Raw genomic sequence first — 16,608 nt, 5'->3', positions numbered from 1 at the left:
GGTACAGAGTAAAGGGTCAAAATACTTAGGGCTCTCCAGAGGGTGGTGCGGTCTGCCCAACGCATCTCCGGGGGCACATTTCCTGCCTTCCAGGACACCTACAGTACCCAATGTTACAGGAAGGACAAAAACATCATCAAGGACATCAACCACCCGAGCCACGGTCTGTTCACCCCGCTACCATCCATAAAGCGAGGTCAGTACAGGTGCATCAAAGCTGTGACCGAGAGACTGAAAAACAGCTTCTATCTCAAAGCCATCAGACTGTTAAATAGCCATCGCAGGCCGACTACCACCCGGTTACTCAACCCTGCACCTTAGAGGATGCTGCCCTATGTACATATACACGGAATTACTGGTGACTTTAAATTGAACACTAATCACTCTAATAATGTTTACATACTATTTTACCCATTTCATATGTACATACTGTATTCTACTGAATTTTTTGTCAATACCACTCAGACATTGCTTGTCCTAATATTTATATATTTCTTAATTCCCTTCTTTTACTTTTAGAATTGTGTGTATTATTGTGAATTGTTAGATACTACTGCACTGTTGGAGATACTGTAGGAACCAAAGCATCTCGCTTCACCCGCAATAACATCTGACAAATATGTGTATGTGACCAATAACATTTGATTTTAATTTGATTTTGTAGTGTATTAATAAAACAGTTCAGATGGACATTTTAATGTCTATGGAATGTTCCTATGAAATGTCACAATTTTGATAGCATTTGCTATACGTTTGTACACCATAAACTTATGGCTTATCAACTTCCCTACTGTCAACTTTCCTACACACTGGCCAGCTGACATGTGACGTGTCGTCATGTGTCCTGAGGTTGTGGATTTTGGTCCAAACTGAGCTTTGACATCCCATGTAAAATAGCCTTTGAGTGACAAAAACATCACCCATGTTGTATTTTCCCCATTAAAATGCTCAATTGGGTAAATGTACCTTTTCTCTCAGCTCTATCAGTAAGGCTGAAGGACAGGCTAGGTGGGCACAGCAACATCCAATCCTGTCATACATTACATCATGCTTTTCACAAAAAATGTGTTTAACAAACCGTTTGTTCAATTCTGTGCTCACTTGTGTATGTTTTGTTGGTGTGTGTGTGTGTGTGTGTGTGTGTGTGTGTGTGTGTGTGTGTGTGTGTGTGTGTGTGTGTGTGTGTGTGTGTGTGTGAGTGTGTGTGTGTGTGTGTGTGTGTGTGTGTGTGTGCGTGAAGATAGATCCTGAGGAGGGGAGTTTCTGTCAGTAACTCAGGGATAAATAGAGAGGCAGAGCTCAGAGCTTGTCAGACGGTGGACCTGACAGGGTCGCACACAGGACCAAGCAGGAGAAGGACCTCAGCATTTTTACCTTTTATTACAAATGGAGGAAAACAAAGATGATCAGTACTGTTTTCAAGACGGAAACTCTTCTTGCAGAAAGGCTTTGCTATTGACATCTATCTACATAACACTGTACATCTTCTTCTCATTGATTTCAGCAGTTACAGTATTTTTGAACATACTGGTGATCATCTCCATCTCTCACTTCAAGCAGCTCCACACTCCAACCAACCTGCTCATCCTTTCTCTGGCTGTGTCAGATCTTCTGGTGGGACTGATTGTGATACCAGCAACGACTGTAGCAATAATGGAAGCATGCTGGGGTTTTGGGGAATATTTCTGTGCGTTTCAGATCTACAGTACTTTGTTATGTACTTCTTTATCTCTAGGCAATTTGGTCTTGATATCTATTGACCGCTATGTTGCTGTGTCTGATCCCTTATTGTACCACTCTAAAATAACAACAACAAGAATGATGTGTTGTATATCCGTTACCTGGTGTTGTTCTATCATATACGATGCTGTTATTATAAAAAACGTAGTAAATGTACAGGTACCAAGTAGATGTTTGACAGAATGTTTTATTGTTGAAGGAATAACCTGGGGTAATATCATTGACGTTGTATTTACAATGGTTGTCCCGTGCTCTATTATTATAACACTTTATATGACAATCTTTGTGGTGGCCAGATCACAGGCCAGAAAGGTGTTTTCTAAAGAGGCTGCCAATGTGTCTGGTGTTAAAACTGTACGGGCAAATAAATCTGAGAGAAAAGCAGCAAAAACTCTTTCTATTGTTGTTTTGAACTATTTCATTTGTTGGATTCCAACTCTATTTATTAACTTTTTTTCATTTTTTTTAATTGACCATTTTTTATCATATTTCATAATTTTTCTGCCACTAGTTAATTCCTTAATTAATCCAATAATTTATGCTTTCTTTTATCCATGGTTCAAAGTGACAGCTAAACTTTTATTAACTTTGAAGATAAGACGTTCATAGTTCCTAAAATTTTATTCCCTACGTTGGCAATCATATGTTTGATAGTTTTTTTTCTACAATTGTTGTAAGTATTTATTTCATGTAACAGAACACTGGCATTACTTACCTCAGTGTTGTCATCATAGATACATGTGGTGTTGATTCAGATTGATTTGGAATGGATTGGAATGACTTGGAGAAGGCATACCCTTGTTTTATAAAGGATACTGTAGTCATTATGGATTGTGTACTCCAAATACCTAAGGCTGTGGTTGTTCCGTGTTACTTAATGATAAATAGTAAGCCTTCTAATAGTACATTTTGAGGACGTCATGAGTCATTCTATATGTTGTATAACATCTCCCTCTAGTGGCTCAATTGTGACACAACGTCTTCATCAAGTTTAGTAAAGTTGAAATGTGCAATACTGCATGATAACAGATAACGTCCAGGTCTAAATAAATTCTGTATTGGGTAACTTGTTGATGGTAAAATGTAAGAATATGCAATTATGGGTAACACTTTATAATAACATTCAGTAATAAACCATTTGTAAGGAATTTACAGTTTGCTCACCTTTAAATATTAAGGCCACATTTGTGAAATGTTACTCAGCTAGGTATTCTCACATTTATAAATAACTACTATAGTATATACATTAATTATTCAACACAACAGAGCAGGAGACCACAGCATACACTTGAACCTCAACATACTGGTTATGAACACTACCACTACTCTCACTACCACTACTCTCACTACCACTACTCTCACTACCATTACTCTCACTACCACTACTCTCACTACCACTACTCTCACTACATCACTGCTGCTAGGTCAGGGGTCACACCAGAGCAGCTCTCTCAGAAGCTGTTTACTCTGAATGAATATAGAGATTGGGCAACACACTAAATAGTTTATAATGGATTAGTAAATTGTTTATTATCATTTCTCTTATATTTATTTTAGTAAGCTAGTTATTCACACATTTATAAACAACTTCTATAGTCTGTAACAATGATTCAGAAGATCATTCGTCAGATGTTTAATAAATATTCTTATGAACCGTGATTGTTAGTGATTGTTAGTAAAGTAGTTTTGCAGTCCCTCATCCAATGTGAGGACTATTCATACTTTCTTAATACTTTATAAATGTTTTGAACAGTGACCAGTGTAATTTATCACAAAAAGATGGACATGCTATTGGTAGACATTCCAGCAGTACCTGATGCTCCTTAAGTTCACAAAATGACCTAGAACATATCAATGGTTAAACAATAAGCAACACAACTTGAATATGAAAAAAGATATATTGAACATTTATTTGAAAACAATCACACTGTTGTAATAGTGTGCTGAAGGAAGTAACGTGTTTGTCTGAAAATGATAACATTCTTGTTTCTAGGAAGTGACTGATTGCACTCATTAGTATCAAATCAAATCAAATTGTATTGGTCAAAAACATGTGTTTAGCAGATGTTATTGCGAGTGTTGCTAAGTGCTATGCATCTAGTTCTGACAGTGCAGCAAATCTAACAAGTAATATCTAACAATTGCACAACAAATACCTAATACACACAATTGTAAGTAAAGGACTGGAATTAAGAATATATGAATATATGGATGAGCAATGTCAGAGTGGCATAGACTAAGAGCAGTTCATAGACTGCTCACAGGGTAAGGGAACCAATATCTAAATACATAATTTAACTTAACATTACGTTTCAAGGGTTATTACCTTTAATATACTACAAAATCAAATCAAAATCTAATTTTATTGGTCACAAACACATGCTTAGCAGATGTTATTGCGGGTGTAGTGAAATGCATTTCTTCCTATCTCCAACAGTGCAGTAGTATCTAACAATTCGCAACGATTGTCACGTCCTGACCAGTAAAGGGGTTATTTGTTATTATAGTTTGGTCAGGACGTGGCAGGGGGTATTTGTTTTATATGGTTTGGGGTGTGTGTGTATGTAGAGGGGTGTTTGATTTATGTATTCCGGGGTTTTGGTCATTGTTCTATGTTTGTATATTTCTATGTCTGTTCTAGGGTGTTTAGATCTGTGTTTAGGTAATTGGGATTGGGGCCTTCAATTGGAGGCAGCTGTCTATCGTTGCCTCAGATTGAAGGTCCTATAATTAGGAATGTGTTTGTCATGGGATTTGTGCGAGATTATTCTTTGCATAGATAGCTGTGTGTTGCCTGCAAGACTGTTTGTTGTCCGTTCATTGTTTTCGTGTTTTATTTTGTAAAATAAACATGAGCATTCACGTACCCAATGCGTCTTGGTCCATTCACTACGACGACCGTGACAATAATACACACAAATCTAAAAGTAAAAGAATGGAATTAAGAAATATATAAATATTTGGACAATCAATGTCTTAGTGGTATTGACAAAAAATACAGCAGAATACAGTATATACACATATGAGATGAGTAAAGCAGTATGTAAACATTATTAAAGTGACCAGGGATTCCATGTCTATGTACAGACTGTAGGACAGCATCCTCTAAGGTGCAGGGTTCAGTAACTGGGTGGTAGTTGCCTAGCGATGGGTATTTAACAGTCTGATAGCTTTGAGATATAAGCTGTTTTTCAGTCTCTCGGTCCCAGCTTTGATGCATCTGTACTGATCTCTCCTTCCGGATGATAGCGGGCTGAACAGGCCGTGGCTCGGGTTGTTGATGCCCTTGATGATCTTTTTGGCCTTCCTGTGACATCGGGTACTGTAGATGTCCTGGAGGGCAGGCAGAGTGCCCCCGGTGATGCGTTGGTCAGAGCGCACTACCTTCTGGACATCCCTAAGTTTTCTGACTCTTTACTCAGTACCTTGTTGAATCATTTTTGCCAGCGAATACAGGGTATGACGCTACAAGCTTGGCACACCTGTATTTGGGGAATTTCTCCCATTCTTCTCTGCAGATCCTCTCAAGCTCTGTCAGGTTGGATGGGGAACGTTGCTGCACAGCTATTTTCAGGTCTCTCCACAGACGTTCGGTCAGGTTCTAGTCCAGTCTCTGGCTGATCCATTCAAGCACATTCAGAGACTTTTCCCGAAGCCACTCCTGCATTGCCTTGAATATGTGCTTAGGGTCGTTGTTCTGTTGGAAGGTGAACCTTTGACCCCGTCTGAGATCCTGAGAGCACTGGAGCAGGTTTTCATCAAATCAAATTTTATTTGCCACATACACATGGTTAGCAGATGTTAATGCGAGTGTAGCGAAATGCTTGTGCTTCTATTTCCGACCGTGCAGTAATATCTAACAAGTAATCTAACCTAACAATTTCACAACAACTACCTTATACACACAAGTGTAAAGGAATGAGTAAGAATATGTACATAAAAATGTATGAATGAGTGATGGCCGAACGGCATAGGCAAGATGCAGTAGATGGTATAGAGTACAGTATTTACACATGAGATGAGTATTGTAGGATATGTAAACATTATATAAAGTGGCATTGTTTAAAGTGGCTAGTGATACATTTATTACATCAAGATGGCAAGATGCAGTAGATGGTATAGAGTACAGTATATACACATGAGATGAGTAATGTAGGGTATGTAAATATTATATAAAATGGCATTGTTTAACCTGTTTAGGATAGGGGGCAGTATTGACACGGCTGGATAAAAAACGTACCCGATTTAATCTGGTTACCACTCCTACCCAGTAACTAGAATATGCATATACTTATTACATATGGATAGAAAACACCCTAAAGTTTCTAAAACTGTTTGAATGGTGTCTGTGAGTATAACAGAACTCATTTGGCAGGCAAAAACCTGACAAGGTTTCAGGCAGGAAGTGGCCTGTCTGACAAGGTGTCGTTCTTCTTGTCTCTGTTTATTGAAGAGTGAGGATCTTAGCTGTCCCGTGACACTTCCTACGGCTGCCATAGGGTCTCAGAAGGCGGCAAAAAGCTGAATCGTGGCTTTGCAGGCTCTGGCTGAAACAAAGTAGCGCGTTTGGGTAGTGGCTGGTTACAGTACTGTGAGACTCAGGCGCGTGCCCGCGTCGACCGAAAGCTTTGTTTACTTTCCTCAGTTTAGCTAAATGGACATTCCCGGTCGGAATATTATCGCTTTTTTACGAGAAAAATGGCATAAAAATGGATTTTAAACAGCGGTTGACATGCTTCGAAGTACGGTAATGGAATATTTAGATTTTTTTTGTCACGAATTGCGCCATGCGCACGACCCTGATTTACCATTTCAGATAGTGTCTGGGACGCACGAACAAAACGCCGCTATTCGGATATAACGATGGATTATTTTGGACCAAACCAACATTTGTTATTGAAGTAGCAGTCCTGGGAGTGCATTCTGACGAAGACAACAAAAGGTAATCAAACTTTTATAATAGTAAATATGATTATGGTGAGTGCTAAACTTGCCGGGTGTCTAAATAGCTAGCCCGTGATGGCTGGGCTATGTACTTAGAATATTGCAAAATGTGCTTTCACCAAAAAGCTATTTTAAAATCGGACATATCGAGTGCATAGAGGAGGTCTGTATCTATAATTCTTAAAATAATTGTTATGCTTTTTGTGAACGTTTATCGTGAGTAATTTAGTAAAATGTTAGCGAATTCCTCCGGAAGTTTGCGGGGGTATGCTAGTTCTGAACGTCACATGCTAATGTAAAAAGCTGGTTTTTGATATAAATATGAACATGATTGAACAAAACATGCATGTATTGTATAACATAATGTCCTAGGGTTGTCATCTGATGAAGATCATCAAAGGTTAGTACTGCATTTAGCTGTCTTCTGGGTTTATGTGACATTATATGCTAGCTTGAAAAATGGGTGTCTGATTATTTCTGGCTTGGTACTCTGCTGACATAATCTAATGTTTTGCTTTCGTTGTAAAGCCTTTTTGAAATCGGACAGTGTGGTTAGATTAACGAGAGTCTTGTCTTTAAATAGCTGTAAAATAGTCATATGTTTGAGAAATTGAAGTAATAGGATTTTTAAGGTTTTGAAAATCGTGCCACAGGCTTCAAGTGGCTGTTACGTAGGTGGGACGAATTCGTCACGCCTAGCCCATAGAGGTTAAAGTGGCTAGTGATACATATATTACATACATTTTTCCATTATTAAAGTGGTTAGAGTTGAGTCAGTATGTTGGCAGCAGCCACTCAATGTTAGTGATGGCTGTTTAACAGTCTGATGGCCTTGAGATAGAAGCTGTTTTTCAGTCTCTCGGTCCCCGCTTTGATGCCCCTGTACTGACCTCGCCTTCTGGATGATAGCGGGGTGAACAGGCAGGTGGCTCGGGTGGTTGTTGTCCTTGATGATCTTTCTGGCCTTCCTGTGACGTCGGGTGGTGTAGGTGTCCTGGAGGGCAGGTAGTTTGCCCCCGGTGATGCGTTGTGCAGACCTCACTACCCTATGGAGAGCCTTCCAGTTATGGGCGGAGCAGTTGCCATACCAGGCGGTGAAACAGCCCAACAGGATGCTCTCGATTGTGCATCTGTAAAAGTTTGTGAGTGTTTTTGGTGACAAGTCGAATTCCTTCAGCCTGCTGAGATTGAAGAGGCGCTGCTGCGCCTTCTTCACCACGCTGTCTGTGTGGGTGGACCATTTCAGTTTGTCCGTGATGTGTACGCCGAGGAACTTAACCTCTTGGGGCTAGGTGGGACGCTAGCGTGCCACCCGTGGTGCACTCCATCAACAGCAGGTGCATTTCAAGAGCGGCAAATTTGAATCCAAATAAATGTCAAAATTCAAATTTTTCAAAAATACAACTATGTTACACCATTTGAAAGATAAACATCTCCTTAATCTAACCACGTTTTACGATTTCAAAAAGGTTTTACGGCGAAAGCATAAATTTAGAGTATGTTAGGACAGTACATTTACAAGAGTTGTGTGTAATGTTTTGTCAAGTCAAAGACAGGGTCACCAAAACCATAAAACCAGCTAAAATGATACACTAACCTTTTACAATCTCCATCAGATGACACTCCTAGGACATTATGTTAGACAATGCATGCATTTTTAGTTCTATCAAGTTGATATTTATATCCAAAAACAGCGTTTTACTATGGCATTGATGTTGAGGAAATCGTTTCCCTCCAATAACCGGCAGTCAAGTCAGCGTCACAAATTAAATAATTAAAATTAGAAAACATTGGTAAAATATTATATTGTCATTTAAAGAATTATAGATTTACATCTTTTGAACGCAATCAACTTGCCAGATTTAAAAATAACCTTACTGGGAAATCACACTTTGCAATAATCTGAGCACTGTGCCCAGAAAAATACGCGTTGCGATACAGACTAGACGTCATGTTGGGGAGATCTAAAATCGAAAATACTATGTAAATAATCCATTACCTTTGATTCTCTTCATCAGATGTCACTTCCAGGTATCACAGGTCCATAACGAATGTAGTTTTGTTCAAAAAAGCTCATCATTTATGTCCAAAAATCTCCGTCTCGTTAGCACATGATGTAAGCCAGCCGGACTTCTCGTCATGAACGAGGGGAAAAAATATATTTCCGTTCGTTCAAACATGTCAAACGTTGTATAGCATAAATCATTAGGGCCTTTTTTAACCAGAACATGAATAATATTCAAGGTGGACGAATGCATACTCTTTTATAACGTATTGGAACGAGGGTACCCAACATCAACTCGCGCGCAAGGTGTCTAATGGGCCATCATCGTTCCATGGCTCTTGTTCGGTCAGATCTCCCTCCAGAAGACTCAAAACACTTTGTAAAGGCTGGTGACATCTAGTGGAAGCAATAGGAAGTGCCAAAATATTCCTAAACCCCTGTGTTTTTCAATGGGATAGGTTTAAAGTCAATACAACACATCAGGTATCCACTTCCTGTCAGAAAATGTCTCAGGGTTTTGCCTGCCAAATGAGTTCTGTTATACTCACAGACACCATTCAAACAGTTTTGGAAACTTTAGAGTGTTTTCTATCCATATATAATAAGTATATGCATATTGTAGTTACTGGGTAGGATTAGTAACCAGATTAAATCGGGTACATTTTTTTTATCCAGACGTGCAAATGCTGCCCCCTAGACCCAACAGGTTAACCTCTCTTAAAACCTCTACTCAACAGCCAGTTGAATCCCGTGGCGCGTTATTCAAATACCTTAGAAATGCTATTACTTCAATTTCTCAAACATATGACTATTTTACAGCATTTTAAAGACAAGACTCTCGTTAATCTAACCACACTGTCCGATTTCAAAAAGGCTTTACAACGAAAGCAAAACATTAGATTATGTCAGCAGAGTACCCAGCCAGAAATAATCAGACACCCATTTTTCAAGCTAGCATCAAATTTCAAATCAAATCAAATCAAATTTATTTTTATATAGCCCTTCGTACATCAGCTGATATTCTCAAAGTGCTGTACAGAAACCCAGCCTAAAACCCCAAACAGCAAGCAAAGCATGTGAAAGAAGCACGGTGGCTAGGAAAAACTCCCTAGGAAAAACTCCCTAGAAAGGCCAAAAACCTAGGAAGAAACCTAGAGAGGAACCAGGCTATGAGGGGTGGCCAGTCCTCTTCTGGCTGTGCAGGGTGGATATTATAACAGAACATGGTCAAAATGTTAAAATGTTAAAATGTTCATAAATGACCAGCATGGTCAAATAATAATAATCATAGTAGTTGTCAAGGGTGCAACAAGCACGTCCGGTGAACAGGTCAGGGTTCCATAGCCGCAGGCAGAACAGTTGAAACTGGAGCAGCAGCACGGCCAGGTGGACTGGGGACAGCAAGGAGTCATCATACCAGGTAGTCCTGAGGCATGGTCCTAGGGCTCAGGTCCTCCGAGAGAAAGACAGAAAGAGAGAAAGAGAGAATTAGAGAGAGCATATTTAAATACACACAGGACACCGGATAAGACAAGAGAAATACTCCAGATGTAACAGACTGACCCTAGCCCCCCGACACATAAACTACTGCAGCATAAATACTGGAGGCTGAGACAGGAGGGATCAGAAGACACTGTGGCCCCATCCGATGATACCCCCGGACAGGGCCAAACAGGCAGGATATAACCCCACCCACTTTGCCAAAGCACAGCCCCCACACCACTAGAGGGATGTCTCCAACCACCAACTTACCGTCCTAAGACAAGGCCGAGTATAGCCCACAACGATCTCCGCCATGGCACAACCCAAGGGGGGGGGGGCGCCAACCCAGACAGGAAGACCACGTCAGTGACTCAACCCACTCAAGTGACGCACCCCTCCCATGGACGGCATGGAAGAACACCAGTAGGCCAGTGACTCAGCCTCTGTAAAAGGGTTAGAGGCAGAGAATCCCAGTGGAAAGAGGGGAACCGGCAAGGCAGAGACAGCAAGGGCGGTTCGTTGCTCCAGCCTTTCCGTTCACCTTCACACTCCTGGGCCAGACTATACTTAATCATAGGACCTACTGAAGAGATAAGTCTTCAGTAAAGACTTAAAGGTTGAGACTGAGTCTGCGTCTCTCACATTGGTAGGCAGACCATTCCATAAAAAATGGAGCTCTATAGGAGAAAGCCCTACCTCCAGCCGTTTGCTTAGAAATTCTAGGGACAATTAGGAGGCCTGCGTCTTGTGACCGTAGCGTACGTGTAGGTATGTACGGCAGGACCAAATCGGAAAGATAGGTAGGAGCAAGCCCATGTAATGCTTTGTAGGTTAGCAGTAAAACCTTGAAATCAGCCCTTGCCTTAACAGGAAGCCAGTGTAGGGAGGCTAACACTGGAGTAATATAATGTCACATAAATAATATAATGTCACATAAACCCAAACCACAGCTAAATGCAGCACTAACCTTTGATGATCTTCATCAGATGACAATCTTAGGACATTATGTTATACAATACATGCATGTCTGTTCAATCAAGTTCATATTTATATCAAAAAACAGCTTTTTACATTAGCAGGTGACTAGCATGTGACTAGCATTCCCACCGAACACTTCCGGTGAATTTACTAAATTACTCACGATAAACGTTCACAAAAAACATAACAATTATTTTAAGAATTATAGATACAGAACTTCTCTATGCACTCGATATGTCCGATTTTAAAATAGCTTTTCGGTGAAAGCACATTTTGCAATATTCTAAGTAGATAGCCCGGCATCACAGGGCTAGCTATTTAGACACCCAGCAAGTTTATCCCTGACCAAAGTCAGATTTACTATAAGAAAAATGTTATTACCTTTGCTGTCTTCGTCAGAATGCACTCCCAGGACTTCTACTTCAATAACAAATGTTGGTTTGGTCGCAAATAATCCATTGTTATATCCAAATAGCACCGTTTTGTTCGTGCGTTCAAGACACTATCCGAAAGGGTAAATAAGGGTTACGAGCACGACGCATTTCGTGACAAAGAAATTCTAAATATTCCATTACCGTACTTCGAAGCATGTCAACCGCTGTTTAAAATCAATTTTTATGCCATTTTTCTCGTAAAAAAGCGATAATATTCCAACCGGGAAATCGTTTTTTATTACAAAGAGAGTGAAAGTAAAAGCATGCTATCCCCTCATGCACGAGCCTCAGTCTAATGGCCCTCTGATAGAGCACTTGCCAAACGCGCTAGTGTGTTTCAGTCTGGGCCTTGAATTACGTCATTCAGCTTTTTCCCGGGTTCTGAGAGCCTATGGGAGCCGTAGGAAGTGTCACGTCATGCCAGAGATCCCCTGTTTTTGTTAGAGTTGTTGATAATTCAAGGAGGGAAAGAAATGGTCAGACAGGCCACTTCCTGTAAGGAATCTTCTCAGCTTTTGGCCTGCCAAATGAGTTCTGTTATACTCACAGACATCATTCAAACAGTTTTAGAAACTTTAGGGTGTTTTCTATCCAAAGCCAATAATTATATGCATATTCTAGTTACTGGGCAGGAGTAGTAACCAGATTAAATCGGGTACATTTTTTTATCCGGCAGTGCAAATACTGCCCCCTAGCCCCAACAGGTTAAAACTTTCCACCCTCTCCACTACTGTCCCGTCAATGTGGATAGGAGGCTGCTCCCTCTGCTGTTTCCTGAAGTCCACGATCATCTCCTTTGTTTTGTTGACATTGAGTGTGAGGTTATTTTCCTGACACCACACTCCGTGGGCCCTCACCTCCTCCCTGTAGGCCGTCTCGTCATTGTTGGTTATCAAGCCTACCACTGTAGTGTCGTCTGCAAACTTGATGATTCAGTTGGAGGCGTGCATGGCCAAGCAGTCGTGGGTGAACAGGCAGTACAGGAGAGGGTTGAGAACGCACCCTTGTGGGGCCACAGTGTTGAGGATCAGCAGGGTGGAGATGTTGTTACCTACCCTCACCACCTGGGGGCAGCCCGTCAGGAAGTCCAGGACCCAGTTGTACAGGGCGGGGTCGAGACCCAGGGTTTCGAGCTTAATGACGAGTTTGGAGGGTACTATGGTGTTAAGTGCTGAGCTGTAGTCGATGAACAGCATTATTACATATGTATTCCTCTTGTCCAGATGGGTTAGGGCAGTGTGCAGTGTGATTGAGATTGCGTCGTCTGTGGACCTATTGGGGTGGTAAGCAAATTGGAGTGGGTCTAGGGTGTCAGGTAGGGTGGAGAGTATATGGTCCTTGACTAGTCTCTCAAAGCACTTCATGATGATGGAAGTGAGTGCTACGGGGCGGTAGTCATTTAGCTCAGTTACCTTAGCTTTCTTGGGAACAGGAACAGTGGTGGCCCTCTTGAAGCATGTGGGAACAGCAGACTGGGATAAGGATTGATTGAATATGTCTGTAAACGCACCAGCCAGCTGGTCTGCGCAAGCTCTGAGGATGCGGCTGGGGATGCCGTCTGGGCCTGCAGCCTTGCGATGGTTAACACGTTTAAATATTTTACTCACGTTGGCTGCAGTGAAGGAGAGCCCGCATGTTTTGGTAGCGGCCGTGTCAGTGGCACTGTATTGTCCTCAAAGCGAGCAAAGAAGTTGTTTAGTCTGTCTGGGAGCAAGACATTGTGGTCCGCGATGGGGATGGTTTTTCTTTTGTAGTCCGTGATTGAGATCAAGGATCTCTCTGTACTTTGCTCCGTTCATCTTTTCCTTTATCCTGACTAGTCTCTCAGTCCCTTCCACTGAAAAACATCCCGACGGCATGATGCTGCCACCACCATGCTTCACCGTAGGGATGGTGCCAGGTTTCCTCCAGATGCGACGCTTGGCATTCAGGCCAAAGAGTTTAATTTTGATTTCATCAGACCAGAGAATCTTGTTTCTCATGGTCTGATAGTCCTTTTCGCAAACTCCAAGGCTGTTATGTGCCTTTTACTGTGGCGTGGCTTCAGTCTGGCCACTCTACAATAAAGGCCTCATTGTTGGAATGCTGCAGAGATATTTGTTATTCTGAAAGGTTCTCCCTTCTCCACAGAGGAACACTGGAGCTCTCTCAGAGTTACCATCTGGTTCTTGGTCACCTCCCTGACCAAGGCCCTTCTCCCCCGATTGCTCAGTTTGGCTGGGCGGCCAGCTCTAGGAAGATTCTTTGTGGTTCCAAACTTCTTCCATTTAAGAATGATGGACGCCATTGTGTTCTTGGGGTCCTTCAATGCTGCAGAAATGTTTTGTTACCTTTCCCCAGATCGGTGCCTCGACACAATCCTGTCTAGGAGCTCTACAGACAATTCCTTCCTGTCTTGGTTCAGGCTCTGACATGAACTGTCAAATGTGGGACCTTATATAGACAGGTGTGTGACTTTTCAAATCATGTCCAATTAATTGAATCAACCACAGGTGGACTCCAATCAAGTTGTAGAAACATCTCAAGGATGATCAATGGAAACAGGATGCTCCTTAGCTCAATTTCGAGTCATAGCAAAGGGTCTGAATACTTATGTAAATGAGGTATTTCTGTTTTTATTTGCAAATACAATTGCAAGAAATTCTAAAAAACAGTTTATGGGGTATTGTGTGTGGACCGATGACAGAAAAAAATATGTTAATCAATTTTAGAATAGTGCTGTAACGTAACAAAATGTGGAAAAAGTCAAGGGGTATAAATACTTTCTGAATGTACTGTATGTATGAAAATACCCTCAAATAAAAGGTGACATTCTATCATGTCGCCTCATATTTAACATTTGATCTCATATCCAATGTGCTTGAGTAAAGACAAATTTTTTTTATTGTTTTCCTGCGGATTGAAACAGAGGCCAGGGATTATTTTCAGTATGTACAGTGACCAGAGGAAGTCACTATCAATCACAATCTGTGACAGAGGGATAACTTGACTTATTCTATACTGAAAAAAATATAAATGCAAGATTTTGCTGAGTTACAGTCATATAAGGGATTCAGTCAAATTCCTGCCCTGTTAGAGCTGTCCCGGTCAACTGTAAGCACTGTGAAGTAGAAACGTCTAGGTGCCACAACGCCTCAGCCGCTAAGTGGTAGGCCGCACAAGCTCACAGAACTGGAAGGCTGAGTTCTGCAGCGCATAGCGAGTAAAAATCCTCTGTCCTTGGTTTCAAATCTCACTACCGAGATCCAAACTGCCTCTGGAAGCAACATCAGCACAATATCTGTTAGTCGGGAGTAAAAAACTTTGCAAATGTACATGTACGAAGTAGATGTTTGAAAGAATGTTTTATTGTTGAAGGGTCAATCTGGGGCAATATCGTTGATATTGTAATTACAATGATTGTCCCATGCTCTATTATTATAACACTTTATATGAAAATCTTTGTGGTGGCCAGATCACAGGCCAGAAAGGTATTTTCAAAAGAGGCTGCCAGTGTGTCTGGTGTTAAAACTGTACAGGCTAATAAGTCTGAGAGAAAAGCAGCAAAAACTCTAGCTATTGTTGTTGTCAACTATTTCATTTGTTGGATTCCAACTCTATTTATTTTATTATTTTTGTCTTTTTTAAGTGACAATTTATCAGTTTTCATCCGTTTTCTGCCACTTGTTAATTCCTTAATAAATCCAATAATTTATGCTTTCTTTTATCCATGGTTCAAAGTGACAGCTAAAAACATTTTAACTCTGAAGTTCTTATAATTTTATTCCCTAGTTTCTCAAACATAGGTTTCCTATAGTTATGTTATACAATTGTTGTAATTTCTTCTTTCATGTAACAATACACTACATTACTTATCTCAGTGTTGTCATCATAGATACATTTGGTGTTGATACAGAATGATTTGGATGGATTGGATTTGAATGACTTGGAGAAGGCATAAGTCTGTGGTTGTTCTGTGTTATTAAATGATAAATAGTATTTAACTACTCTAATAGTACATTCTGAGGACGTCATGTGTCGTTCTACATGTTGTTTAATATCTCCCTCTAGTGGCTCAATTGTGACACAACATCTTCATTAAGTGCAGTGAAGTTGACATATACAATACTGCATGGTATCAGATAACGTCCAAGTCTATCTCCATGGTGTATTGTGTAAGTAGTTGAGGGTAAAATGCAAGAATATGCAATTAAGGGTAACACTTTATAATGTTAAGTAACAAACCATTTGTAAGGCATTTACAGTTTGTTGACTATATATTAATCATTACTCCCACATTTGTTAAATGTTAGTCAGCTAGGGATTCTCACATGTATAAATAACTACTATATGCATTAATGATTAAGCACAACAGTGCAGGAGACTGCAACAGACACTTGAACCTCAACATACCGGGTATGAACACTACCACTACTCTCACTACATCACTGCTGCCAGGTCAGGGGTCACACCAGAGCAGCTCTCAGATGCTGTGTAGTCAGAATTAATATAGAGATTGGTAACACTTTATAATAACACTTTGAAATAAAGAACGTATAATGGATAAGTAAATAGTTTATTCATCATTCATATATTATTACGCCCACATTTGTTTAGTAAGCTGGTTATTCACACATTTATTTAACACCTTTTATACTATGTTATAATGATACTTAAGATAATTCATAAGATGTTTAATGAATAAACTTATAAACTATTTACTAATCATTAGTACAGTCATTTTGCAGTCCCTAATCTAAAGTGAAGACTTTTCATACTTTATAATACTTTATAAATGTTTTGAACAGTGACCAGTGTAATTTATCACAAAAAGATGGACATGCTATTGGTAGACATTCCAGCAGTACCTGATGCTCCTTAAGTTCCCAAAATGACCTAGAACATATCAGTGGTTAAACAATAAGCAACACAACTTGAATATGAAAAAAGATATATTGAACATTTATTTGAAAACAGTCACACTGGTGTAGTAGTGTGCTGAAGGAAGTAACGTGTTTGTCTGAAAATTATAACATTATTGTTTGT

The 16,608-nt window shown here is 40.3% G+C and overlaps 1 protein-coding gene across 1 annotated transcript; it reads left to right on the top strand.

Moving 5' to 3' along the window:
- The first annotated feature begins 1,386 nt into the window (after positions 1-1,386).
- Positions 1,387-2,349, top strand: LOC123726155 (trace amine-associated receptor 13c-like). The gene has a single exon (XM_045692747.2). It carries the CDS (start codon positions 1,387-1,389, stop codon positions 2,347-2,349), a length of 963 nt encoding a protein of 320 aa, XP_045548703.2.
- Positions 2,350-16,608: the final 14,259 nt, after the last annotated feature.

Source organism: Salmo salar, chromosome 18 (assembly GCF_965601325.2).
Source record: "Salmo salar chromosome 18, fSalSal1, whole genome shotgun sequence".
Taxonomy (NCBI): Eukaryota; Metazoa; Chordata; class Actinopteri; order Salmoniformes; family Salmonidae; genus Salmo; species Salmo salar.
Note: the sequence above shows the minus strand (reverse complement) of the source record. Positions and strands in the feature narration are given on the sequence as shown.